The 26,900-nt window shown below is 34.4% G+C and overlaps 4 protein-coding genes across 4 annotated transcripts; 3 read left to right on the plus strand and 1 right to left on the minus strand.

Moving 5' to 3' along the window:
- Nucleotides 1-428: 428 nt before the first annotated feature.
- LOC125832397 (WEB family protein At1g12150-like) lies at nt 429-2,599 on the minus strand. Its single transcript, XM_049511541.1, has 2 exons — nt 2,477-2,599; nt 429-1,892 (listed from the first exon to the last, which is right to left on the minus strand). Exons 1-2 carry the CDS (start codon nt 2,585-2,587, stop codon nt 429-431), a joined length of 1,575 nt encoding a protein of 524 aa, XP_049367498.1. The 5' UTR covers nt 2,588-2,599.
- Nucleotides 2,600-5,203: 2,604 nt separating this feature from the next.
- LOC125832394 (carbamoyl-phosphate synthase small chain, chloroplastic-like) lies at nt 5,204-10,613 on the plus strand. Its single transcript, XM_049511537.1, has 11 exons — nt 5,204-5,265; nt 5,618-5,828; nt 6,428-6,560; nt 7,386-7,474; nt 7,558-7,618; nt 7,975-8,042; nt 8,143-8,271; nt 8,583-8,692; nt 8,781-9,128; nt 9,817-9,982; nt 10,264-10,613. The coding sequence occupies exons 2-11, from the start codon at nt 5,687-5,689 to the stop codon at nt 10,311-10,313; spliced, it is 1,296 nt and encodes a 431-aa protein (XP_049367494.1). The 5' UTR covers nt 5,204-5,265; nt 5,618-5,686; the 3' UTR covers nt 10,314-10,613.
- A 1,117-nt stretch (nt 10,614-11,730) lies between these two features.
- On the plus strand, nt 11,731-13,962 carry LOC125832401 (uncharacterized protein At5g01610-like). Its single transcript, XM_049511546.1, has 3 exons — nt 11,731-11,865; nt 12,441-12,495; nt 13,299-13,962. Exons 1-3 carry the CDS (start codon nt 11,764-11,766, stop codon nt 13,676-13,678), a joined length of 537 nt encoding a protein of 178 aa, XP_049367503.1. The 5' UTR covers nt 11,731-11,763; the 3' UTR covers nt 13,679-13,962.
- A 1,190-nt stretch (nt 13,963-15,152) lies between these two features.
- LOC125832402 (eukaryotic translation initiation factor 5A-5-like) lies at nt 15,153-22,512 on the plus strand. Its single transcript, XM_049511547.1, is given in 6 exon segments — nt 15,153-15,263; nt 15,266-15,339; nt 21,458-21,580; nt 21,681-21,737; nt 21,833-21,907; nt 22,213-22,512. Coding segments are annotated over 6 exon segments (477 nt in total). The 5' UTR covers nt 15,153-15,217; the 3' UTR covers nt 22,315-22,512.
- Nucleotides 22,513-26,900: the final 4,388 nt, after the last annotated feature.

Below are 26,900 nucleotides of genomic sequence, written 5' to 3' on the forward strand. Positions count from 1 at the left end.
ATTCTTCCCAGTTATATAACTTTTTCTCCATACAATTAATATAACATTCCCAATATACATAGCATGTTTAAATACTTATATCTATTTTAAACCAAAAACAAGTAACAAGAGAATGGGATATAGAAGTAACAAGATCAATAAAATCACATTGTACTACCATTTTTCATACTAGCAAAATTATACATTACATAAAACCTTTTTTTTTTGCACTAAAGTGGCTTCAGTAGCCTTAGAGGAGTCCGTTTATTCCCTCCGTTTGAGCTTTCAAAGATATACCGATGTCAGTTTTCTTTCTTCTGACTTTACGCGAGGCAATTATGCTTGGCACTGAAGAGGAAGACGTCACTTATGTACTACTATCGTCCATACGATGATTGTGGATATCATTGTTATTCCTATAGGAAAGTAATGCAATAGATTTGGTGAAACTAGAACTTCATCTTGAGAACCTTACCAAGTGGTTGTAGTGTTTTCGGAGAAGTATCAGATTTGTATTCAGTGATTTCTCTGGAAATGGACTCCTCTCTAAGTGCTGCTAATGCAGCCTTTTTTCTCTCTTTATGTTCCTTCCACCTCTTTATCTGATTTTCAAGTGCTGATTTACCCTTTTCAGCTGCCTCAGCTCTGCTTATCGCCTGCTCAGCTCTCGTCCTCAACTCGTTAATTTTCACAGTTGATGTTTTTAGTTCTTTCTTCAGTACTTGAATTTCATTTGGTTCATCATGTAACTGATCATACTCCTCCTTTGGTATTGTCATATAGGCCTTAGCCTCTCCTTTTCCTTCTTCTGATGCCTTACCGGCTTCTTTTAATCTCCTGTTTTCATTTTTAGCTTCTTCAGCCTCTAAGGCCAGCTGCTGTAACGCGAGATGTAAAGCTGATTTCTCACTCTTGGCTACTGAATCAGTAACCTCTGATGCTGAAATTTTCGACTTCCCTTTGTGAAGTTCGGATTTTAGGAATGCGATCTCAACTTGTGCTTCTGATTCCTTTTCTCTAGTCTCAATCATTTCCTTTTTAATCTGATCCAGCTCAATGTTAATTGTTCCAAAGTCTGCATTGGCACGAGTAGACTCTTCGTTGGCTTTGTTCAGTTCCCCTTTTAATTGCCTGAGTTCTGATTCCAATAGACTGATATAACCGGACTGATCCCAATTTTTTCTCTCTTGTAATTCGAGAGCTTCATTTAACTTTTTCATCTCACTAGCACCGGCATCTGAAGGTACTTCCTCAGAAGAAGCGCGAACTTCTTTCAATTCTTGGAGTTCTGCTTTCATTGAATCAATAAGTGCAAATTTGTCCAATAGCTCATTCTCTAAATCCTGCATCATTTCCAATTGATGTCTCATAAACACAACTTCTTCTTTAGCATTTGCTGCTTCTAATTCCAAAAGCGCAGCGCTTTCTTCTGCCTTAGTAGCAGTCATTCTCAAGTGTGCAACAGTCTCATTCAGCTTTGACACATCCCGCGATAGCTCATCAGTCTTTAACTTTTCGGTGCTCAAAGAATTTTCCATCACTTCTACTTGTGACAAGGCTTCAAGCTTAGCATCTCTTGCTGTCACTAGTTCTCTTTGTGTGTCCCTCAACTCATCGGTGGCATGTGAGAGTTGTTCTCGTATCATTACAGACTCCAAAAATCGGTCATCCATCTCCTGAATTCTCAACTCAAGCTCATGTACATGAACCCTTAATCCTCTACATTCGATCATGTAAATCTCCTTCTCTAGTTCAGAGCTCATTAGCAAAGTGTATAGTTCATCAACTGTATTTTCGTGATGGTCTAGCTTAAGAAGTGCTTGCTTGTGTGCAGAATCCTTCGCCTCAAGTTGAATTTTGAGGTTTGCCAAGTATTTCAACACACTTTCTGTATCATTTTCTTTCTCCATCTCCTGTTAATTCAACGAAAAACATGAACAAATAATTAGCTTCAATCAGACATTGTAAATTGGCTATTAAGATATCAATTTGTTTAAAGAACACAGTATCTCACACATATCAGTTAAAACACTTCTAGATTTGGAAAAATTAACTCAAAACTTCTCATTTTGAGAAATTTTTATAACCACGCGCAAGCTGGCCTGGACACATGGTTATAAGAAAAAAAAAAGACATGCTTAAATGCAGAAGTTTCAAAAGTTATATAACCACACGCAAATGTTATGACATGTTTAATATATAAGTTCCAAAAATTTTCATTTTGTTCTTATACTACATGTCAATTCAAACTATATTACATAAATTAGAGCGAAGAGAGTAGCACTTTATATACTTTAATTCTAGTCTTACAACAACAAAAGCTACGCTTCTGTCTCAAACATATCTTGAGGGAACAACGAATAAACTTGATCGAAAAAATAATCAACTCAAGCCAATCTATATTTTACTATGATATTTCATCAACATCGTTATAGTAAGCACAAAAGTTGGTAAACATGAGTAAATTTCGTGAAGCAAGTTTGGCCAATTGGCTTACATTGATACATGAAGTGGATCTGTATTTCTTCTTGTGATCACACGATTTCTCTCCGAACAATGAAAGTGCAGCTTGGACTGATTCAATTGATTTCGTATCGATCTCTCCCATTACAACCTTTTTTTCTGGATCTCCACTAAGAAAATGAACTTGATTAAAAATTGAGAAAGATGAAGAAGAAATTACCTGGTGAGATCGAAGCAATAAGATTGAGAATTTGATTTGATTTATAAACATGGAAGAATTAGAGAATCGGAAAATCCGATAATATCTGTCGCTGCAGAAGGAAGAATACAACAGAGGAGCATTGTTGATAGAGAAAAAACAAAAACAGAACAGCTTTGTTCTATGTTTTGCTATAAATTGTTATTCGGCCGTTTTGAACTTTTGTTTGCTCGCCCACCTTGTTTGTTTACTCTTTTATTTTATTTTTGTTCCTCTTTATTACTTGAAATATCCATAAATTCTTATTTTGGTTCTAATAATATCTTACTAAACATATTTAATTTATGTGATTTATTTACTCAATTCAGTGTTGTTGACTAAGAAAATATGAAACGTCAAACTAATTTCTAATATTATTAGATTACTTAAAAAAGTAATTACAACTATATTCATAATAAGTGATAGTCTACCTGTCCATGACATTTTACTTGATAGTTGTTATTGTCTGACTTGAGACAAAATTTAATGAGAAAAAGGGAAATATTTTTGAGACTTACACTCCAAAACAAATTTAAGGAAACATGGTTTGACTCGAAATTATCAGTTAATTTCAAATTTGAAAGTGATCATTTGGTAAATTTTCATACCAGGTTCAATTCAATTAAGTCTGTAGCGTCTACCAATTTGTTAATATGTCCTAGATTTTGTTTTCTATTTCGAAAACGTGTTTGCCTCTCTTCGATTTTCTTATCTATTTTCTATAGGAAACTTGTTTTTGTACCGCAATTTAATATAGATGGATATATACTCGCTTTATATGTCTCGTTTAAGGTTATTTTGCCTTTTAATTTGAAAATACTTTAACTTGAACTATCTTGTTATTTTTAATCTTCATTTTTGCCTGAAAGCGGAGGAATGTCTTATTATTTTTTTAGGAATGTCTCATTAGTTTAATTGTTCTAATAATAAAAATACTTAACATTCTTTAATAAACATACTAAAAAAGAAAATGTGCCTCATAAATTGAGACATGAAAAAAACCAAACCATAACCCTCCTCTAGTTCCTCCCGTTGGTCTCTTGATTACTCACACGTGGCCTCAACTTTATCGGATAGTCAAAAATATTTTTATTAACTAATCTTTCACAATTTTTCTTACACTTTTCTCTTATCTCTATGAATTCATTAGAGAGGAGCCGGTTCCCGAAAAGACACATAAAGTATTAGGAGACACCATATGATTTAGGACTCCAATTTAAATTCTTGATTTTCAAATCTGTGTTTGTTTATGAAATCTGCACAAAATTTCAATTTCAAATCATGAGTTTAAATTTCAAATTCTCCATAAAGTAGAATTTTGAATTCCCAATTGTTAGTATAATTTTTTTTAAATGTAAAAATTGACTCATAACTTTATATTTTGCAAAAAAAAAAAAAAAGTATACTCAACGTGAAGAGATTGTGTGTACTAAGGATTTTATTAAAGAATAAATAGTTACTACTATTATTTACTTGTTGATCTTTGTAAAATTATGAATATTTTAATCTTTGTAATAACATGTAATCACAAATATTTATTTATAAATTAATGAAATATGGAGAAATGTGATTTATTAGTAAAATGATATAGAGTTGGAATTAATAATTTTCACAAATTGTTATGTTTTATGAGAAAAAAACTTATAAAATTAAAATTAAAATTAAAATTACATATTCAAATAAAAATTCAACTTCAAATCACCGAATTTGAATTTATATCCAAACGGGCCTAATGCAAATCCTTCTATAACAGTTCTTAACTTATATGTAGAAATTAATATGTAACACTTGGATATGTAGTTTTGAAAATAAAGAAAATTATTTGGTATACTAATTAAAAGACGACTTAATATTGTAGAATTATTTATAACATTGTCGTCATTTATAAATTAATATTCAGATTATAGAATTTTGTAGCTTTAAAACTCATTATCTATATGAATTATTTTTATCGTTTTCGTATGGTACGAAATGAATCTCAGAAATTTTATTTAGAACAAAGTTATATGACTTACCTTTATCATTTTCGTATGATACAAAATGAATTTCAGAAATCTAGACTTAATGAATCTATTTGGAACAAAATTATTTTGATATTTAGTGGCGAAATTTTTTGAAAATTAATTTTATATTATTTTTTTTAATTTCCTTTTCATTATAAAATTTCTTCACCAAACGGAAAGTCCTCATTTACAATACCATACGGGACAGGACATGGCGGAGGACAGAGGGAGGATCGAGCTAAGAAGGGAAGAAATTCAATAGAAAATATATTTAATGGAAAATAATGCCAGGTCGATCAGAGAAATTTTCTATTAGTTATAACATATATAGTTATTTATCATGTTAGATTAGTTTTTTTACAAAAGGTGTAATTATTTTATAAATATAATGTGCTAGTATATGTTATTACTAATAAAAAAAGGAAATATTTTGATAACCCAGTTTAGAATAGGACCTCGGCCCAACCCAATTTTTATGTAATGGGCCGAAATTGAGCCCTTTCTGTCCTTCAAAAGTTTTCTTCCCCAAACCTTCACCTGTCGCCGAAAAAGTTCCATTTGCCGGATTTTCTGGGCGGAATTGTAAGTTATACTTTCCTTTTATGTTTATCAGTTGTACTAATTTGTGTTTGATTAGTAATAATAATCTGAAAAAGCAAACACTAATTACAAAAGTATTTGTAGCGAATCAACTTTTTTTTTTTTGTCTTTTGAAGAATTTTTTTTGAAGTAAGTAACCTATGAATGATAATATGTAGTTGTTTTAAAAAATTCAGTTGATGATAATCTATTGAGTACGTAGTAATGAAGTAAATTGCGATTCAGAATTCATAAACTAAAAATTCTGGTTCTGTCTATGTATTTTTATGTATACATAATGTATGTATTGTTTGATGAATAGGTCCAACCCGAAAAAAGCCTAAATTATTGCTAGGGCTGAGTAGCCACAGTTTCATCATAATTGAGGGAGAAAGAAGAATTGTTTAGTTACAGAAGCTAAGTTATGGATTGTGCTGCGAGGACTCACAGTGTTGTGTCCACTGCCACAATGACCAGTGCCCTTTTTTCGAAAAACTCTGCACATTCCAGAGTTTTCACTGTTAAATGCTCTTCGAAGAATGTCTCGTTGGATGGTGCATCTTCTGGTTGGTCTTTCTTTTCCATCCTTTTGTCCCTGGATCCATTTGCATTTTCTTGTTGTTTTCTCAGCTATTAAAAAGTGCTATGCTTTGTTCAGCGTTTTTCACCCTTTCTCTTTAGGTTGTTGGATTATTGTCCATTATTTGTTATTTCTGGTGATATCTCAACTCTGTAAGTGTAGTGTTTGGTTGGACCAGTTCATCTCCTATAATATAATACTCCTAGTAGTTAACATAAAAAAAACTCAATGTTTTTGAAAAGTCAGCATCATTGGTCCAAAATCACCCACAATTAGATTTTTAAAATTAGATTCTTCATCCATATGGGCTTCCTGCAACCAAAGTGACAAAACTTTGCTGAAGTATATTTAATAGAATATAGTGCAGTTCAATCAGTATAAGAATAAATCCTAGGAGGTTGACTGGAAAAAATGACTTTCTTTTCCTTTTTGACTTCTTTTGCTTATAGATACCGGTAGTTTTCAGGTCATACACAAATAATATGAGCTCAAGGACTTTTTATTCTCCTTATTTTAGATTTATTTGAAATTAATAGCATCTATTAGAACTCTAAATGATTATATATTTTCCTGGATGAGCTGCAGGTCTGGTTGAAAGACCTTGGAAGCTAGCAGATGCTAGACTTGTTCTTGAGGATGGTTCAATTTGGAAGGCAAAATCATTTGGTGCTCGTGGAACCCAAGTTGGAGAAGTGGTTTTTAATACCTCTTTAACTGGGTATAACACAATTTCTTTTGCTTGCTAATGTTAAGACTATATATCTTCTTAAAGGATAAGTTAAGTACTAAATTTTCTTAGCTTTCGGTCTTTTCCAATTTAAGTGGTAGTCAGAGTAGTCATAATGAACTAGTAAAGAACTAATAGGCTTGTGAAGAATCATTCCGCACACATTTTGAAATTTGCTTAAGCTGTGATTCCATTAAATCTATTTTTATAAGATCATTGACAATCACTTCAGCTCAATAAATAAATTATTCCGTAACTGTATTTATTGCTTGCTGTTGAAGATCATTTCTTTCCCTTCGATCTGTGTAGCCTCCATACAGACCAAATTCTAGTGGAGCTTTGAGCTGGGACATCTGCGCTCCTCCACTTCTCATGCTCGAACTGTCTCAACCTCACCTCCCTTGACCACCATGGAGGCCACTCCAACCTTGTATCGAATATCTGATCTACCTCCTGTCTCTTTGGAGAAATTCTTTTTAAGTATATATTTGCTAAATTTAGAGGAATCTAAATTTTGAGTCTTACACCACAAAGTTGAGTCGTTTTGGAAAATGAAAGAAGTCTCTAAATGCCTGTGAAAAGGGAAATAATGTAGAAAGGACGGAAAGTTGACAGTGTAAATCCCAAGCATATATTATCTCCGCTACCTATAATTTGGATGCTTGATATATCTCATAGAGTTATTCAGAGAATGCAGGAAAAAATGAATTTATTTCCTCTCTGCTTTCATCTCTTTCTACTTGCCACTGTTTTTTTTCCTTTTCAGATTCTCTTGAGTGTCTTTTTATGAGATATTTCTATTTCCTGATATTACAGGTACCAGGAGATAATTACAGATCCTAGTTATGCGGGCCAGTTTGTCTTAATGACTAACCCTCACATCGGGAATACTGGGATCAATTTTGGTGCGTTTAGTATTTTTGTTTCATGACTAATTGTTATTTTTGTTTGAATAATCTTTGACTGTTTTGAAAATTTATCTGGGCAGACGATGAAGAATCGATGCAGTGCTTTCTTGCAGGATTAGTCATTAGAAGTTTAAGTATCAGGTTTGGTCGCTGTGCCCTGCTTTTCAGATCAGTCTTCAAACAGTATGGTGTTTATAGTTTAACCTAGGGGTGGGAAAATTAACCATGACCCCATTTATTAGCTTAGCTTTTCAGCCCATCAAAAGACTGGGCTGATAAAGAAGAAATATAGTTTTATTAGGTACTAAAAGCTTGCAAAAGAGAAAACAAAAGAAATTAAAACTTAGTAAGAATTGGGCGAGTTGGGTCTTGACCTTCTTTCTTTTGGGCAAGTGAACAACCCACCCATTTAGTAACTCAACCATTTTGATCCGCCCAAATTCAGCCTAACCTGCTCATTTACACCCCTGGATTAACCTGTTGTATATTTTTCTCAGCACCTCAAATTGGAGATGCACAGAGACACTTGGTGACTATTTGGCTGAAAGGAACATCATGGGTATATGTAAGTCCTACGTGTGTCCTATACAATGCCACTTGTCATTTCCATTTCAAACTGGGGAATTCAAATTCTCTGATATATTAACCACTTTACCATGCAACAGATGATGTTGACACACGAGCAATTACACGAAGATTAAGAGAAGACGGAAGCCTCATAGGAGTCTTGAGCACAGAAAATTCAAAAAGTGACGAAGAACTTCTTGAAATGTCCCGTACATGGGACATTGTGGGTAAGTTACTGGCCGTTTGTCCATGAGAATTATTTACTTTTTTCGGAATAATTTTTTGCTCTATTTCAAACTCAGTGCTCATTTATAAAATTTTCAAATCCAAGTTGGAGTTGGATTCCAAATTTTGAGAAGTATTCCAAACCTGTTTTTCAACTCCATCTTCATAAATTCCAAATAATGTGCTATCTTCTCTCCTTTGCAAAAAGAATAATCAAACAAAACTCCATCTTCATATATTCCTAATGAAGTGAAATATTTGGAATTTCTGGGAAAATTTAAGAGTTCTATTATTTATGTATTACGTTGTGTAGGTGTGGATCTAATCAGTGGCGTTTCATGCAAATCTCCTTACCAATGGATTGATAGAACACGCTCAGATTGGGAGTTCAATGATAATGGAAGAAATAATGAAACTTTCAATGTCAGTATTGTTAGAGTTTTTAGATTCCGCAAAGAACATTGTTTCAGTTAGAAAACTAATTACTTTTTGTCCTTTCCGTTGGATGAAGGTTGTTGCATATGATTTTGGAATCAAGCATAATATACTTCGGCGCTTAGCATCCTATGGCTGTAAAATCACTGTTGTTCCTTCAACATGGCCAGCATCTGAAACCCTAAAGATGAAACCTGATGGGGTTCTTTTCAGCAATGGGCCAGGAGATCCCTCTGCAGTTCCTTATGCAGTTGAAGCGGTAAAAGAACTTGTTGGAAAAGTTCCTGTTTTTGGTATATGTATGGGTCACCAGTTGCTTGGTCAAGCATTGGGGGGTAAGACATTCAAAATGAAATTCGGTCACCACGGAGGAAACCATCCAGTTCGAAACCTTCGAAATGGATGTGTTGAGATCAGTGCACAGGTATGTGCAATAGAGAACTTTTGCTTGATTGTTATCATGTTGATTTCCAAATTCAGTTCATCAATGTTTACTTCCCTTTAAGTATTACAGTCGGTGCATAATAATGAGTCTCCTTTCTTAGTTTAAGGGCCTGTTTGTCCATGATTTGAACTCAAGATGATTTCAAGTTGAAATTTTGTTTTTGGACAGACAATTTGGATCTCAAAAGTTTTACTTTTTCTCATAAACTTGAAAATCCACAATTTGTGAAGACTATCAAAACTTCCCCAATTCTTACAATCTTACCAAATAAGCAGCAAACCATATTTCAGAAACAAGTATCAGAATATCCTAAGAAACCGCATTAGCAAATCACATATTTTCATGCTCCTATTATGGATAAATGCTTGTGACTATATGCGTTACTGTATTTCCTTTTCAAACCTGTTTTGAGTTGTTTTACTTGAGCCTGAGTCTCTCTCTGAAACAACCTCTCTCTGCCTTCACAAGGTAGGTGGGGTTAAGGTTTGCGTACACACCTCCTCCCCAGACCCCAAATCAAAGTTCGTACAAACACTGATCTCAAGTGAAAACTCCAAATTGCATGTCCAAGCGCCTACTAAATAGAGCTGTTTGTACTTCAAATGAGTAGCTTGTGTGTTCACTTATAAATGATATTTTTGAACATTTTATAATCTTCCATATGCAGAATCACAACTACGCTGTTGACCCTGAGTCTCTCCCAGATGGTGTAGAGGTGACTCATGTAAATTTGAATGATGGAAGTTGTGCTGGTCTTGCCTCCTCTAAAATGAAGCTGATGTCACTTCAATACCACCCCGAAGCATCTCCAGGGCCTCATGATTCAGATCCTGGTAAACTTATCCTAACTCGATCCTCCTTGTCCTTGTATACAACAAACCTCGGCCAATTTGCCTTTAGCTGTATATTTCTACCATTGCTGTCTACTATTTGTGTAAACGATAAGTACAATCTTGAGAAAATAATGATGTCACATGGCCAATCAATTCTACAAAAGAAAATTTCTGAAGAACAACTATATTTTGATTAATTTGTTTGTATCTGAGAGCAGCTGCCTGAATAAAGCCATAATTATGCAAAAAATCTCATTGTATCCTTTCGTTTATGTGGGCAGTATTTGGAGAATTCATACAACTTATGAAGCAAGAAAAAGTGAAGGCATAAGACCATTTCCCAGAGGCTGAAGATGAAATATGTTTGAAGGAACCACATTCCGAAAAGGAGAATGTCAATGAGATTTGCTACATCTGTTGTGTTTCACCTCTTCTTGCCTTAAATCAAGTCAGCGGTTTCTGTCATGCTGCACATCTTCTTTGCAATTACAGTGATGGATATATATATATTTTCTAGTCTAAAGACATACTTGGTTTGTGTAATGGTACTCTATGTCTATCTGTGGTCTAGTACTTGTAATAATACACTTTGTTTCTGTCTTAAGCAAATATCATGTTGCTTTCTGCTTAAGGTTTTGCTCCTGTGTTTTGAGCAACTACTATGATCTCTCATTTTTCCCTATTTGACTCTTCTAACTTTTCAATAGAGAAACTTTGATAATGTACAATGTAAATTCTAATCTAAACATAAAATCATTTCCTTAAAATGTTTTTTACAAAATCAATCATTTTATTTTTTTTAAAAAAATCCAAGCATAATGATGGGTTAACTACTAACATGGCCTTGGAAGCAAAGAAATAGAGATGATTTTAAATTATTTGAGTGGGAATCCACCATCACATGACTTTTCAAATAGATGATAAACACTCCACATGATTGCCTAATTAGATTTAAGGCAAAATCACATGATTGCTATTTGCCACCTAAATAAAGATAAGAACACAATTCATGTACCTACCCCACCCCAAAATAAATAGAAACAATGCTGAATTTTTCGACTTGAATTTTATATTTTTTAATTAACGAATTTATCACTTTATCACAAGTTTGCGAGACTTTTAATTTCTTTAATACACAAAATTTTCCTTCCAAATTACAACACCATCTTGTTTTAATTGTTCATTTTTCCATCTGGTAAAACCAGTCTTTCAAAGTTTTTTTTTTTTTTACCCTCCCTAGGAGCTCCCACCCTTGGAGCTCCCTTGGTGACTCGAACTCGCAACCTTCGGGTTGGAAGTGAGGGTGCTTACCATCGGAGCAACTCCCTCTCGTCAGTCTTTCAAAGTTGGTCACACAATAACACGGTAAATTAACTAGGAAGGAAAGTTGCATTAACGTACTTCTCCATTTAACTCAACTCGTTTAGTTGTTGATAACACTTGACAATAATTGAGAATTCAATTTTACAAATATATTGACATCTAAACACAAGCCTAATTTTCAAAAATCATTTTTCAACTTTTTTTTTTTCAAACTTTTAAATTTCAAATTTCAAATATTTTTTTAAAATGTCGCCTCACATTAGAATCGTTCTTTTTTCTGATTGTAGCGCCGTTATTTTTGGTAGTAGTGAGTGATAAGTGGTGATTAAAGATGAGTTGTGTGAACATGACAGCAGTGATACATAAACAAGCAACCCAAATTCACATCCACAGAAACAGATATATATAGAGCATTTTCTTTCTTCCTTGTCAGCTCTGAGTGTTGTTACAGAATTGGAATGGAGAAAGCACTGACAACAGTAGTGAGCTTGAAATCAAGTACATTCTGGGTTTCGAAGAAAGCCAAACAAGAGATCTCTAATATCTCTAATGACCTATCCGTATGCTTCTTCCTCTTTCTTTTCTCAACTATTTTGTTTTCTTCTTCTCTGTGCATTTATGGTTCTGTCAATTCTGCAATGCCACTGTACGATTTGCAATTTCTTTTGATTTGAAATTTGGAATTAAGAAATTGTGGTGATTGCACATTTCTGATTTGTATTATTGCGTATGTAAAACTTGCCTCTGGTTTTTACTGATTTGTTTTAATTTTCCGGGTAAATGTGGAAACAGTGTTTCTTCTCTAAGTAAGAACTGAAGATGAACTTCATCAAACACCCAAAGTAGAATTCTGGGCACTCTGTGAAAGGACAGGGAGAAGAGATTAGTGCTATGGTTGTAGATTGTGGAAGTCAGTTCCAGTTTTGATCTAGGCGAGAATAATAGCCTCCTCCCTTTTAAGATTTGATACTATTGGTGTCTGTTTGATCACATAAAAGTCTAAGTCGGTTCAAATATCGAAAACCTTGATCTGTTAATTGAGAGTTTTTGACAATTCAGTTTGTTCTAATTACATATATGTATATAAACTTGCAAGTTTCCACTTCATCACTCTGCTTGATTTCACATGTTTCAGAATCTGTCGAACACTGTTGAAGAAAAGGCAAAATGGATTTTCAACAAGTTAAAAGGTAAGCATTTACTTCAATCAACTCTGCATTTTCTGTCTGCCTATAATTTTATGTGTTCATATAGTTTTTCTCAACTCAAGTATCACATTCAAGTCTTCGGCTATCATGAGAATGATTGAATCTGAAAGAAAACAACTTCTTTTCTCTGGTAGGAGTAAGCAGGAAAGTCTAGTGACCACTTCTATTTGCCTCTGCATATTTAGAAATAAATAGTTACTAATGTTACTCTTTTCGCTCCATTCCTCAAAAAAAATAAACAATGTCATGTCAAATCATCAATTTGTAGAACAATCTGGTCTGAGATTGTTGCAGCATATTGCTGTTTTCTAGCATCAACGTGTTGATTCATACAATGGAAATAGCCGTCATGAAATTGTTGCAGCATATTGCTGTTTTCTAGAAAGCTTACTCCAGCTAACATCTGTGCCACATTATAACTTCTAGCTGAATCCTAAAGGGGTCTGACACCTGTACAGGTTTTGGGTTACATAATTCACATACGATCTACTTGAAACAGCCTCTCTACTCCATAAAAATGGGGTAAGGTTTGCATACATCCGACCCTCCCCAACCACACTAATGGGATTACACTGGACATGTTGATTTTTGTATAATGCACATCCCTAATGATAGCATTGTCATTAAAGGAAGTGGAATATGGGTACTAGGCGCTCCCAACAGTTGTCCCTTGGAACTTATGATTGTATCTCAAGGATGCAAAGTTAGTTCATACACATTTTTTGTTCAATTTCTCCGCTACCTATAGCTCCCTATCTGATGCAAATAATTCTGTGATGTGCTAGGCAAACCTACAAAATCTTTGCCGGATCTCTTACGAGAATACAACCTGTCTTCTGGTCTTTTTCCCCAAAACATAACATGCTATGAATTCGATGAGTCAAATGCAAAGCTCATTGTCTACCTACCATCAGCCTGTGAGGTCTGCTTCAAGGATTCATCTGTTATGAGATATGCTACTCGCGTTAAGGGAACTCTGTCAAGGGGAAAGCTCACTGGAGTAGATGGAATGAAGACCAAGGTGTTGGTATGGGTCAAAGTCACGAGTATCAACGTTGAGAGCTACAAGTCTGATAAGGTGTGGTTCAATGCTGGAGTGAAGAAATCAAGGTCAAAAGTTGCATATGAAATGCCTTGTGATGCTGTTAAAGTTGAAGAGTTTTGAGGCTTCGACTAAGAGCAAAAAAGTAAAAATTTCAAAAGAGAATAATGGTCCTTAATTCACTGGTATATTCATTTTATAGAGAAAACAATGTGCATGTTCATATATATATATATCTATCTGCTAGAGATTTTAGCCCTCTCGTTAATTGCTTGTGCATTGTGATTCTTTGTTTACATCCAATTTATTAGATCATTAGTCGATGGGTATTATTGGACACAATTGTTTTGCCATTGGTATAATTTCATCTTGCCCAAAAGTGAAAATGAAAATTTTAAATTTTTGTTTTCGTAATAGAGAAAGGAGAATTATTGCTCATTGATGTTATCATCTAGCATTCTTGATCAAAGCACCAGATAGAAGAGGAGTTTATGGTTGAAATGATTCAACGGAAATCATATTTGGGATAGTTGGAAAGAAGGTAAAATTTTCTTTCTTAAAAAAAAGTAGGACCGGAAAGTTACTCATGATCAAAATATCTGTCATATATCCATTATTTGTTTTTTGAAACTCCAACATAACTCGCAGCTACTATAACCTCAGCAGTCAGCCACAACCTCTGTCCTTTGTGTGAGCAGTTTGTGGTGAGTATTGTATAATAGCCTACAAACATGTGGCATTGAAGGGGGATCGGTTTTTGGTCATCTGTGTTGGAAGAATAACAAATTTCGATAAAATAATAAGATAATATATTTTCGAAAGATCTCTATATAAATATATGGCTCTATTAATGTATAAATTAATGATTCTCTAAAAATACAAAAATATCTCTGACAATTTAGTAAAATATGATTCTAGTGTTTTTTGTTAAAATTTAAATATATTTGAAGCTCATATTTAATTTTCTTATTTCATTCAAAAGTTTTGGTATTATCTTCTTGACCTGTATCAAAAAATTATGAAGAGTTTTAGATGTGATAATCACTTCCTTATGTGAAACTTGTTTTAAAGGTGTTGTATCAACTTCAACTTCATCACCAACATTGTTTTCTCGATGATATCCACAATTTCTTCTAAATTTTGGACCTCTGAACATGTATCATTTTTACCCAAGTAATCTAACATGCTATTAACATCCATTTTGTTGTGATAACCGAGATTATTAATCATGATCTCAAATTCTCGAATATGATTTTTCACAAAAGGTTCATTTAAATTCCTTGAGACTTCATCTCCCTAACGATGTAATCAAAATTAATCTTCATTGAATCTTGAAAACACTCTTGAAATTAATAAATACTATTAATCTATCGAAAAGTAATAATAATTTCAATAATATTAATTTAGATAGATTTTATTATATATATACAATATTATTCTATTATTAAAAAAAATGAACTTGGGGTGAGCACGCGTGGGACGGTGAAAAAGTGGATAAGGATGAAAATTAAAATTAGCGTTAATACGACAGCGTCACTTGAACGCATCATTTTATTTATTATATACACGAAAAGAAATAGGCAAAGTCCCTCAGTCCCAGTAGTCCCAAATTTCTCCTCCTCCTTATTCCTCTCCACCGGCGAACCGTCAAAGATCAAAACGATGTCGGACGAAGAGCACCACTTCGAATCCAAGGCCGATGCTGGAGCTTCAAGACGTACCCTCAACAAGCTGGTACTATTCGTAAGAGTGGTCACATCGTCATCAAAAATCGTCCTTGCAAGGTCACTCTCTTCTCCATGTTTCAATCGCTGTTCAGTTGTTTGATTATTGATATTTGTTATCTTAGATTTTGTTATACTGAGAATTTGTTGACATGCTGAGTATTTAGGGTTTCTTTGTGGATGAATATTTGATCGCCGTGATTTTTTTTGTTTTCCTTTTATTGATTGAAACAACACCTACCAGACACATGTACTCCCGGAGAATTCATTCATGTGGTAAAGACAAGTTGATATAGTGCAAATTTCAGTGGCGAAGCTAAAAAAATTGTTAACAGTGTTTTAAACTTTAGTATATGTCTCTGCAAAGTTATTTTTGACCTATATACACAATCAGTGGCGGAGCCACATGAAGTTCGGGGTGTCCCCTCTTCGGAAAATTACACTGTGTAGCTAGAGTGTATAAGTTCTGGCTCCGCCATTGTACACAATATAATTTTTCGATAGGATTCTGTTAATTTCGTAATCTGAGCCACATCAATGGCAGAAATCTTTCAAGTAACTCAGAGAAGAGAAAGGAAATCAAATTGTTTCATTCAGTGTAAAAATTGTGAATCAATGCAAGCTTAGTATTTATACTAGAGTTCCTATACAATTATATCCAGCTCATCATTTTGTTAGTTACAGATCCTAACAGAATTTAATCATCTAACTAACACTACTAGCTAACTACCTCATCAGTTAACTAATTCCAATACTCCCCCTCAAGCTGGATGCTGTAACAAATTAAGCATTCCAAGCTTGTGTAGCAGGTATGCATGTTGACTTCTGCCAAGTCCCTTTGTTAGCACATCTGCCTCTTGATCTTTGGTTCCAATATGATGAGTTCGTATCTTCCCTTCTTTAATCTTGTCCCTCACAAAATGACAATCTATCTCTATATGTTTGGTCCTTTCATGAAAGATGGGGTTAGCTGCAATCTGCAAAGCAGCCTTACTATCACAATACACACTGACTGGTTTCTTTACTCGAACTCCCAATTCATCAAACAACCCCAATAACCAAACCACTTCAGAAGTTGCAGTAGCTAAGCTTCGATATTCTGCTTCTGCAGAACTTCTGGAAACAGTATGCTGTTTCTTTGATTTCCAGGATATCAAAGACTGTCCAAACTTAATAAAGAAGCCTGTGACTGACCTTCTTGTATTTGGACATGCAGCCCAGTCTGCATCACAAAAGCAACTCAATGAATCATCTGCATTACTGCTCAACAAGATCCCTAAACCTGGTTCCTGTTTTATGTACTTGACCACTCTTAAGGCTGCATCCCAATGTGACTTTTTTGGTGTTTGCATATATTGGCTAAGAGTTTGTACAGCAAAGCTTATATCTGGCCTGGTTATAGTCAAATACAATAGCTTTCCAATTAATCTTTGATATTCTGTTACATTTGTCAACAATTCATCACCCTTACTTCCAGTGCATTCATCATGCTCTACTGAAGTGAATTTCTGGTTCACATCTATGGGGGTATTTACTGGTTTTGAACCTCCTAATCCCAACTTTGATATAACTTCAAGAGCATATTTCCTTTGGTTTAGCATGATCCCTTGCTTGGATCTCAAAATCTCTATGCCAAGAAAAAATTTCAGTTCTCCCAGGTCTTTGACTTTGAAACTTCTGTGTAGAACCTCTTTAGTTTCATGTATGACAGCATCACTGCTACCTGTGATCATCATGTCATCTACATAAACCAGTATAATTACTATGTCACTGCCCATCCTTTTAGTGAACATAGAGTAATCATATTTACTTTGGCAATATCCTGCATCTACTAGAGCTTCTGTCAATTTGATGTTCCACTGCCTTGAAGCTTGTTTCAGCCCATATAGAGACTTGTTCAGCTTGCATACCTTTTTTTTCCCCTGTCTCTCAAAGCCTTGTGGGAGTGCCATATAGACTTCTTCATCTAGATCTCCTTGCAAGAAGGCATTATACACATCCATTTGACATATGTTCCACCCCCTAGATGCTGCCAGTGCTATAATGGACCTAACTGTAACCATTTTAGTTACAGGGGAGAAGGTCTCATGATAGTCAAGTCCCTCCTTTTGACTATATCCTTTTGCCACTAGTCTGGCTTTGTATCTCTCTATCTTACCATTTGCATGGTATTTTATCTTGTAAACCCATTTAGACCCAATGGCATGTTTACCTTTTGGAAGGTCAACTATATTCCATGTCTTGTTGTCTTCTAAAGCTTTGACTTCTTGTTTCATTGCCTCCACCCACTTGCTATCCTTAGATGCTTCTTGAAAGCTATGTGGTTCAACTATTTCTGAAAAACTGGCCAATATTCTTCTGCATTTTGTAGATAACTTGTGATAGGACACATAGTTGGATATAGGATATAACGATGTGCACTTTCCTTTTGAAGTTACATAGTCCTCATGCCACAATGGTGGTTTAGGGATTCTTCCAGATCTTCTTGGAGCTGTTTGTGTGTCTTCATGATGAGGTTCAACATCCACATATTCAGCTCTTTCATTTCTCACATTTTGATCTCCATGTGCATCTGCATGCTCTACACAATCTTCAGCACCAGTACCATTTCTCACAGTACTATCAGGATTTTCAGCTTCATGTGTATCTGCAGACTCCACACAACCTTCAACAGCATCTGCAGACTCTACACAACCTTCAGCAGCAGCACCATTTTGCACAATACTTTCATGATTATGATCTAGTATCTCATGATCTGTCAGTGGTGAAATATTATCCTCCCTATCATGAGATGGGGAACATACCAAACGACTGCCAGAAGAAAAAGTAAAAGGAAACAAATGTTCCTTAAAAATAACATCCCTACTCACAAAAAACTGCATAGTCGCACAATCAAGCAGCTTATAACCCTTTTGAGTAGAAGAATACCCCAACAAGATGACAGGTTTGGCCCTGACACCAAATTTATCAGACTTCACCAAGTTGGTGGCATAACCAAGACAACCAAAAACTCTCAAATGAGTGATGGAAGGGACTTTATGATAAAGTAATTCATAAGGAGAGTGACCCTGCAGTACATCAGAGGGAAGCCTGTTTAAGAGATATACAGCACCATGAATACATTCACCCCAATATCTAGCAGGAATGTTGGCCTGAAATTTGAGTGCCCTGGCCACATTCAAAATATGTCGATGTTTCCTCTCAACAATGCCATTTTGTTGGGGAGTGTAAACACAACTACTTTGATGAACAATACCATAAGCATCAAAAAGGGTAGAACACTGTTTGTTAAAAAATTCAGTGCCATTGTCTGATCTAATAGTCTTCAAAACAGCATTAAACTGAGTCTTTATTAGGCACAAAAAAGACTTTAATACAGTGATTACCTCACTTTTCATTTGCAACAGATAGACCCAAGTGTATCTAGTGTGGTCATCAACAATAGTAAGAAAAAAATGCTTCCTATCATGAGTAGGGGTTCTATAGGGACCCCAGACATCAAGATGAATCAACTCCAATGGTTTAGCACTTCTAGATACACTATGAGGAAAAACTAGTCTACTCTGTTTAGCTAGAGGGCAAATAGGACAATCTGCAGTTGCAGCAATATCTGAGGAATTCTTGTGAACTAAACCAAGCTTGTGCATAGCATGTAAAGAAGGATGACCTAGTCTTTAATGCCACAACTCAGTAGCTCTTGACTGGTCTACTGACAATGATGGTCTTAGTGCACCATTAATGAAACATGTATCCTTGAAAATTTGCTTGACAATGTAAAGACCTCCCACTTCTTTACCAATCCCCCTCACCCTGCCATTGTAAAGATCCTGAAAAATGCAAAAATCAGGAAAGAATGTGACAGAGCAAGAAAGGCTCTTGGTTAATTTGGAGACTGAAATCAAGTTATACTTGAAATCTGGTACATGTAATACATTATCCACTCTCAAATCTGCTAAAAAATCTGCAGAACCTATGTGAGTTATATCAGCAATCCCTCCATTTGGCATATGAACCTGCTCATTACTAGATCGGGAAAGTTCAACTACATCTTGCAACATATGGATTGAAGATGCTATATGATGAGTAGCTCCGGAATCTATGATCCAAGTTGGAGATCCAAATTCAGTTAGCAAAGAAGTAACAGTACCTGCTAAATTGATGAGATGATCAGAAAAATGATCATTTCTCTCATTCAAGAGCTCTTGCATCTGTCTGTACTGCTCATCAGAGAACTTAGGTCCAGTCCTCCCATATGATTGCTGGAGATACTTGTATTGGTCATCTACAGATGCACCCTTACTAGACCCTGTATATTCATCAACCTCAGATCTTCGATGATCATTCGTAACATTGTTAGCTGAGAAATTACGTTGCTTATCAAAACGCGGATTAAATGGCTTCTTATCAAATTGTTGGGGGTAAGGTTTTTTATCAGCATTTGGAGGATATTGCTTCTTCCTAACTTCATCAGTGGAGCTCTTCTTTGAGTCATCAGACTGACCAGGACGCCCTACCAACCAATAACAATCACCTTGAACATGGCCACCTTTACCACAATAATCACATCTGATAAATGGTTTTTTTCCTTTATAGGCAGGATTTCTACTGAACTGCATAGCCAGTGGTTCTCCCTTACCTGGTAACGCTGGGAATGGACTAGATCTCTGACTCTCATCTTCACTAAGCATGGCATAAGCTTGGTTTAAGGAAGGCTCTATGGTTTTCAACAACAATTGACGACGTACCTGTTCATACGATTCATTCAAACCGCTAAGAAATTGAAGTAGCCTTTGCCTCTGCAAATGCTCCATGTATTCCCTCGATTTTACACAATCACATCCAGGTGTAGGAACTAAAGCATCGTACTCAGCCCAGAGCTCCCTCAATTTGGTGAAATATACAGCAATAGAATCAGTTCCCTGCGATAGTGTAGCAATTTCCCTGTGCAATTGAAAAATCCGAACTCTGTTCACTTTATCAAATCGCTCTTTGAGGTCTTCCCAGACGAGATGTGAATTAGATGAATACACAATTCCACTGAGGAGAGAAGGAGAGACGGTGTTCATGATCCATGATAATACGATTGCATTGCAGGTTTCCCAATCTTCATGCAATTCATCACTGAATTGATCCTTCCGGCAAGTGCCTGTAACAAAACCTAATTTTCGTTTAGCTTGCAACGCAATTGTCATGGAGCGTCGCCATAAACCATAGTTTTCCGATCCCGTCAATTTCGTCGGAATAAGCACCGATCCAGGGGTATCGGAGGGATGAACATACAATGGATGTGTATTTGTGATTTTCTCAGCGACTGATTGAGATTGCTGATCAGCGACGACTGTTTCTGATCGTGACTCCGGCATTGTTGAAGAACACGATCAAGCTGATCAAAGATGAAATACGATCCCAGTTACGATTGCTCTGATACCATGTTAATTTCGTAATCTGAGCCACATCAATGGCAGAAATCTTTCAAGTAACTCAGAGAAGAGAAAGGAAATCAAATTGTTTCATTCAGTGTAAAAATTGTGAATCAATGCAAGCTTAGTATTTATACTAGAGTTCCTATACAATTATATCCAGCTCATCATTTTGTTAGTTACAGATCCTAACAGAATTTAATCATCTAACTAACACTACTAGCTAACTACCTCATCAGTTAACTAATTCCAATTTCACCCTTGAATCCATGTAGCTACGACACTGAGTGCAATATGTATTAACAAAAGCTGGTTTGGGAAGGGTCTGTGGTTTCAACGGAACTTGTTGATTTTGATACAAACTAATTGCTATAGAAGTTGTATATATAATAACATAGAACTCAGTCTGAACTTGCTGAGTCTAGATTCTAGTGTCATCCCTATACACACATGGAAGAAGAATGAAAAAAAGATGTATATATTTGACTCTAATATATGTGCTATTATCCCTGAGTTTGATTTGTTTCAAACTGTGCACCATTAGTCCTGGGGATTCTCCATTGTGAAAATAAATAGTTCCCTGTGACAGCAAAAGTTCCAGCAATGTAAGTTTTGGAGATCCAATCTAGTGTTGAACTTTGGGGTCAAGGTTTGATAGGCCTCCTTTTTTTTTTTCTTTTTCCCATTGCTAGTTATGTTGTATGTTCCCTGATTGATTTATAGTTACAAGTACTGATAGGTCTGGTTTGTTGTTGAAGGTGGTTGAAGTTTCGACTTCCAAGACAGGCAAGCATGGTCATGCTAAATGTCACTTTGTGGCAATTGACATTTTCACTGGAAAGAAGCTTGAGGATATTGTTCCCTCTTCTCACAATTGTGATGTAAGTAACTGGCACTGGATATATCATTTCCCTTGCTGCTTTGCTATACTCATTTAGTACTAAATTATTGCTAACTAATATGTTTTTGTTTTCTTTACAGGTTCCTCATGTGAATAGGACTGATTATCAGCTTATTGATATCTCTGAGGATGGCTTTGTATGTATTTTGCTATCACTTTTTCTCCATTTGTCATTTGGATTTTGAATCTCCTTCTTGTTGGCTATCCTATCTCACTTGTAATATTGTTTCAGGTGAGTCTGTTGACTGAAAATGGTAACACCAAGGATGACTTGAGGCTCCCAACTGATGATACTCTTCTGGCTCAGGTAAGCATCAGTACAGTATCTGTTTTGGACATCAATGTTACTTTGCTACCTATTTTATGTTCGGGAATACAAAATTTTTGAAGTGAGTAATACTTGAACACAAGCCATCATATTAATGAAAGGAGTAACATTTACTGATTAGAGCCATTTCGACTTAACTCTAGATTTAGATTCCACAAGGCATTAGTTTTTTATTGCACGATCAGAAAGCATTGAATCCCTTCAATGCAAGATTAACATTTGTACCATAAATTTGTGTATTTCTCGGATACTCTTAACACTGTTTTTCTAAATGATGAGCACAGGTCAAAGATGGTTTTGCCGAGGGGAAGGACCTGGTTCTGTCAGTGATGTCTGCCATGGGAGAGGAGCAGATTTGTGGTATCAAGGATATTGGCCCTAAGTAGCTGCAGATGGTATTGGTGTATGTTTACGGAGTTTCTAAAAAAGATGTATTATGTAGAAGAATCAAAACTTCTTTACTTTCTCTTGCAGTTGCAGTTGTTCTAGATAACTGCTATTCAACTATATGTGTTGTGATTGGATTCTTGTACTCACTACGGTATTTCCTTTACTCCGATATTGCTACCTTTCTAGTATCGTCTGAACATAAAAGCTTGCTTCTGTATCTTAAAGCTATTTCGTCATAAATTGTTTGAAGTGCTTCATCATTGAGAGTTCAAATTTGCCGTTGCAGAGTTAAGACTTGAAATATTCCTTTCATTTGGTGTGGACAGTATTGTACTCTAGTCTGAGCGATGGGCCGAGGCTGAGTACGATTTGGGCCATAAAACATGTGGAACTGTTTGTTTGAACGGTTGAAGTATTGGGCCAGGTAGAAAAAGTGCTTGATGTAGAGTGTGTGAACAGTGAAAGCAGAAAAAGGTGCTTGAGTTATAAAGTTTTATATGGGTGATTTACAAGAATGCATTAGAGATCGGTGAGTTTGAAGTTTAGAACCTGTTTGCTCATGGCAAAGTTTCATGTTTTTAAGTCGATTTTGAGCTTGAAGGTTTGCCCATGGAGCAAGCAGGTCAAAAGCTTTAACACCACTTATTTTCAAGGTTAATAACATTAGCAAACCAAAAAAAGAAAGAAGATATAAATATTAACAAATCGGATGGTGTTTTGATTAAATTATTGAGTACTAACTACTAGATCAGAATTGATGTTTAATTGTTAGTTGAAATAAGGAATATGAAGTTAAAACTTTCAATTAGTGACTAGGAAAACGACAAGGAATATGAAGTATCACGGTGGTGTTGGGGTCCAATGCCGTTGTAGCACTGTTGTTGAAATATTGGACAAAAAAACAAGTTAAAAGACTGGGCTGCACAGCGCATGTTCCCATATGCTGAAGATTTCCTTGTACCAGAAAAGTGAAGACAATATTTGGGCTGATATATTGGAGTACATTAAACATTTTCCAAACTCAATTTTTTAATTTCAATATGGCGTTATTTTTGAGTATTTTTTCTTTGCTAGATTACATTATATCAAGTGCAAAGTTGTGGGACAACATGTCGAAGAATGAAAGAAGTTCTACATAGATATTAGTTAATGAGACGGATGATATAGTTTTGCGCTCATGAGTTAGGTTCAAGATTCATTTCTTAACATGATATCAGAGCAGGCAGAACTCATCTCACATGATGTTGACCCCAAATTTCAAATTAAATTGCCCACGTTGTGGTTAATGAGATGAAGATTAGGTTCAACCTCCATTTCTTTACACATCACTCCACTAAACCTAAACCCACTTACCATAAGAGAGTGTATCAAAATTATAAGTGAGTTTAGTTGACTTCAACAATGTAAAGCAAGAACATTTAATTGCTGTTAAGCATTATGTATTAACAAAAAATGGAGGTGGGGTTCAGAATCATATAAAAAGAAATGAAGTATTTGCTTCAAAAATTGTATGTGAAGCAAGAGCAATGAATGTTCATAAGAAAAATAGGTGCAAACTTGGACACATTGTTATATGTATATGTCTATGTCTAGCTGGCTTAAGAATGGACGTAAAATTTCTTAGCTAAACAACAAAAAATTCATACTAACCTCATTTAGCTACGAAGTAACAACGGATTATAAGAAAATTCATTTAGTTAGGATATTCTAGCGAAAAATTAGCTGAGGGATTTCTGATAAATTTCGTAACTATTTTCTATGTGATTAAACACTTGTTCAAATATTGTTACGGTTGTAGATGAATGAAATTCTTGTATTGTATAAATACAAACAGTGAGTTGGTTGCCTACTTCATTAGAAAATATAACTTTCCACAATAACTACTCCTTCTGGTCCCAAGCATTAGTGTTTTGGTAAGTTCAATTTATTTCAAAATAGTTTGATGTCTTATAAAATTAAGAAACTATTTTATATATATACTTTTTTTTGTAAATATTATTTCTAGCTTTGCACCGAAAATTTGCAAAAGGAGAAAAGACACAGTGATTAGAATTTGTGATGGGGAAGCAGAATGATTAACATTATGCTAACTTGAAACAAAAAGTAGAATGATTAACATTCAGAAATAATTGCACACAATTTTTGGTTGATTTGATGATAAAACCACCCTCACTTTTTCTTTTTTTCGTTTTGCACCCTATATTAATTTACATTGTCCCACGTAAAGATCGAGAAGCATTTTCATTCACGATATTTTTCATTTTCAAGACTTGAATTTATAACAGAAAACACATATTTAACTTTGTTCAATATTATTATCCATTTTTTAGAGTCTTATACTACATTAGTTTTATTGGTTAATATAACCTTTTTTTGTATGTTTTATTTCTCCCTTGGAAAAAAATTCAAAATATATTTTTCTTTTTTTTTGGGTGGCATATTATATTGAGGATATATATATAATAGAACTACAAGGCCATTTATTGTTTTGGTAGAGAAAATGAGAGTTCGTACCCAAAAGAGCAAAAAAAAATTGTCAAAAATTTCAAAAGGACACATCAATTTTCTTTTTAACTAAAAGGGCAAAATCGCTCATGACGGAGCGATTTCCTTCTGACAAAATTGACGCCGTTACTCCATTAAAAAACACAAAAATCGCTGCCGGGGGCAGCAATTTCATCCAAAAATAATAATTCTTTTTTCTTTAAAATCGCAGCGATTTCGTTGATTTTTTTAACGCTGCCCCTGCGGCGATTTTCTCAAAAAATTAGTTGAACTGTTAGGTGCCTGCCTTTATTGCTGCAAAGTGCAAAGAAACGAAGACCAAAATAGATGCTTTTGTTAAGTTATTGAACTTGCTTCTTTTCGTGTACTTCTTGTTAATCGCCATTGTTCTACCACTCTTTGATGGCCAAGTTGCCCTTCCTAAACACATATTTCCTCCTGTTTTGGTTAACCTAAAGAGCTGGTACACTAAACAATATGGTGATTACTTGGTTTTTGAGAAACCCCATTTATTTGTTGGCTTATTTGGTTTCTGAGAAACCCCATTTATTATGTCTTGCAAGCGATTTTTTAAAAAAAAAAATAAATTAACTTTTTAAAGGAATTTCAATTTTAAAAAGTTTTTTTTTTAGAAAAACGTTGCCCTTGCAGCGATGTTAAAGAAAATAAAATTAACAGAGTAACGACGTTAATTTTATCAGAAGGAAATCGCTCCATCAGGAGCGATTTTACCCTTTTGGTTAAAAAATAAAATTGATGTGCTTTTTTGGAATTTTTGGCAATTTTTTTGCCCTTTTGACTCCGGACTCGAGAAAATGATTTGTATTTGTATGAGTAGTTGTGAATATTATTGTATAAATAGACATATAGAGTATAATTTAATGGAGTTTTGTAAGAGCAACTTGCAGACCTTGTTCCTGAAATACGACGACACGTACAACTTATGTGCCAATTAATTTTGGTCATGTTCATTTATGGGAAGTTAGGTTTTTCTATTAATTTAGAAATTTATTTTGGAGGGAAATTTATGGTATATATTGTCCAAAATATTCTAACATTTTATTTTTTTTGTTGAAATAATTAGAGGCTTTTCATTTTTTAAGAATAAAAATGGTCCATTATTATGATCCAGTAATTCATGACATCATCTCCCAAGAGAAATTATTCGCCCAAATGTTTATACAAGTCGATAAAAAAAATTATATGTGTTTGTTGGGGCAGATTTATCAGGTGTTACGTGACATTACTTTATCTAAAAATATGTATACATAATTGAAAGGCAAAATAGAAAAAAAGACAAATTAAGAAAGTAATATTTTCTCCGTCTTAAAATAAGTGTTATTTTAATCAAAAAAAAGAAAATTTGAAATAAGTATAACCTTAGAAATTCAAGCCAAATATTATTATTTTAATCATACCCTTATACTTGACGTTCAATTCCAAGAGATATTAACCAAAATATGGGTAATTTAATATGCTCTCTATATCCAACAATAGTTATCTACTATTAATTTGACACACATCTTAAGAAATAATAAATAATAAAATATTACTATATTACCTTTTGAATGTACTAAATTTAATGTTTTAAAAAATGTATTAGATACTGAATGAAGTAGTATTTAACAATAAGGGTAAAATAGACATAAGAGGGTAATTATTTTTTACTTTTCAAATTGAACAAGTATTATTAATGATGGACGGAGGAAGTACTACATGTTATATTTGATATTTTTTAATAAATATATTTTTTGTTAAAATGACACGTATTTTAAAACGAAAAAAATAAGTTTCAGCATAATGTGCCAAAAGAAAATCCAAAGAGGAAAAGCTTTCAGAGTACAATTGATTGATAATGATTGTTCACAAGACTACAAAGTGATGCAATGATTCATAAGTATGTTTAAAGTTATTTTAATCACACTATATTCCTAATTAGGTATCAAGTCAAATAGCACTAGTTCCAATCGAGTAAATTGTCAAATTACTCCCAAATTTTATGTGATATGTTTTCCACTTTATTCAATCTCTAGTCTTATTTAATCTCAATCTTTGACATTTCATTTTTAACAAGAGG

The sequence above is a fragment of the Solanum verrucosum genome, unplaced genomic scaffold, assembly GCF_900185275.1.
Source record: "Solanum verrucosum unplaced genomic scaffold, falcon-dt-bn FXZP01000009.1, whole genome shotgun sequence".
Lineage (NCBI taxonomy): Eukaryota > Viridiplantae > Streptophyta > Magnoliopsida > Solanales > Solanaceae > Solanum > Solanum verrucosum.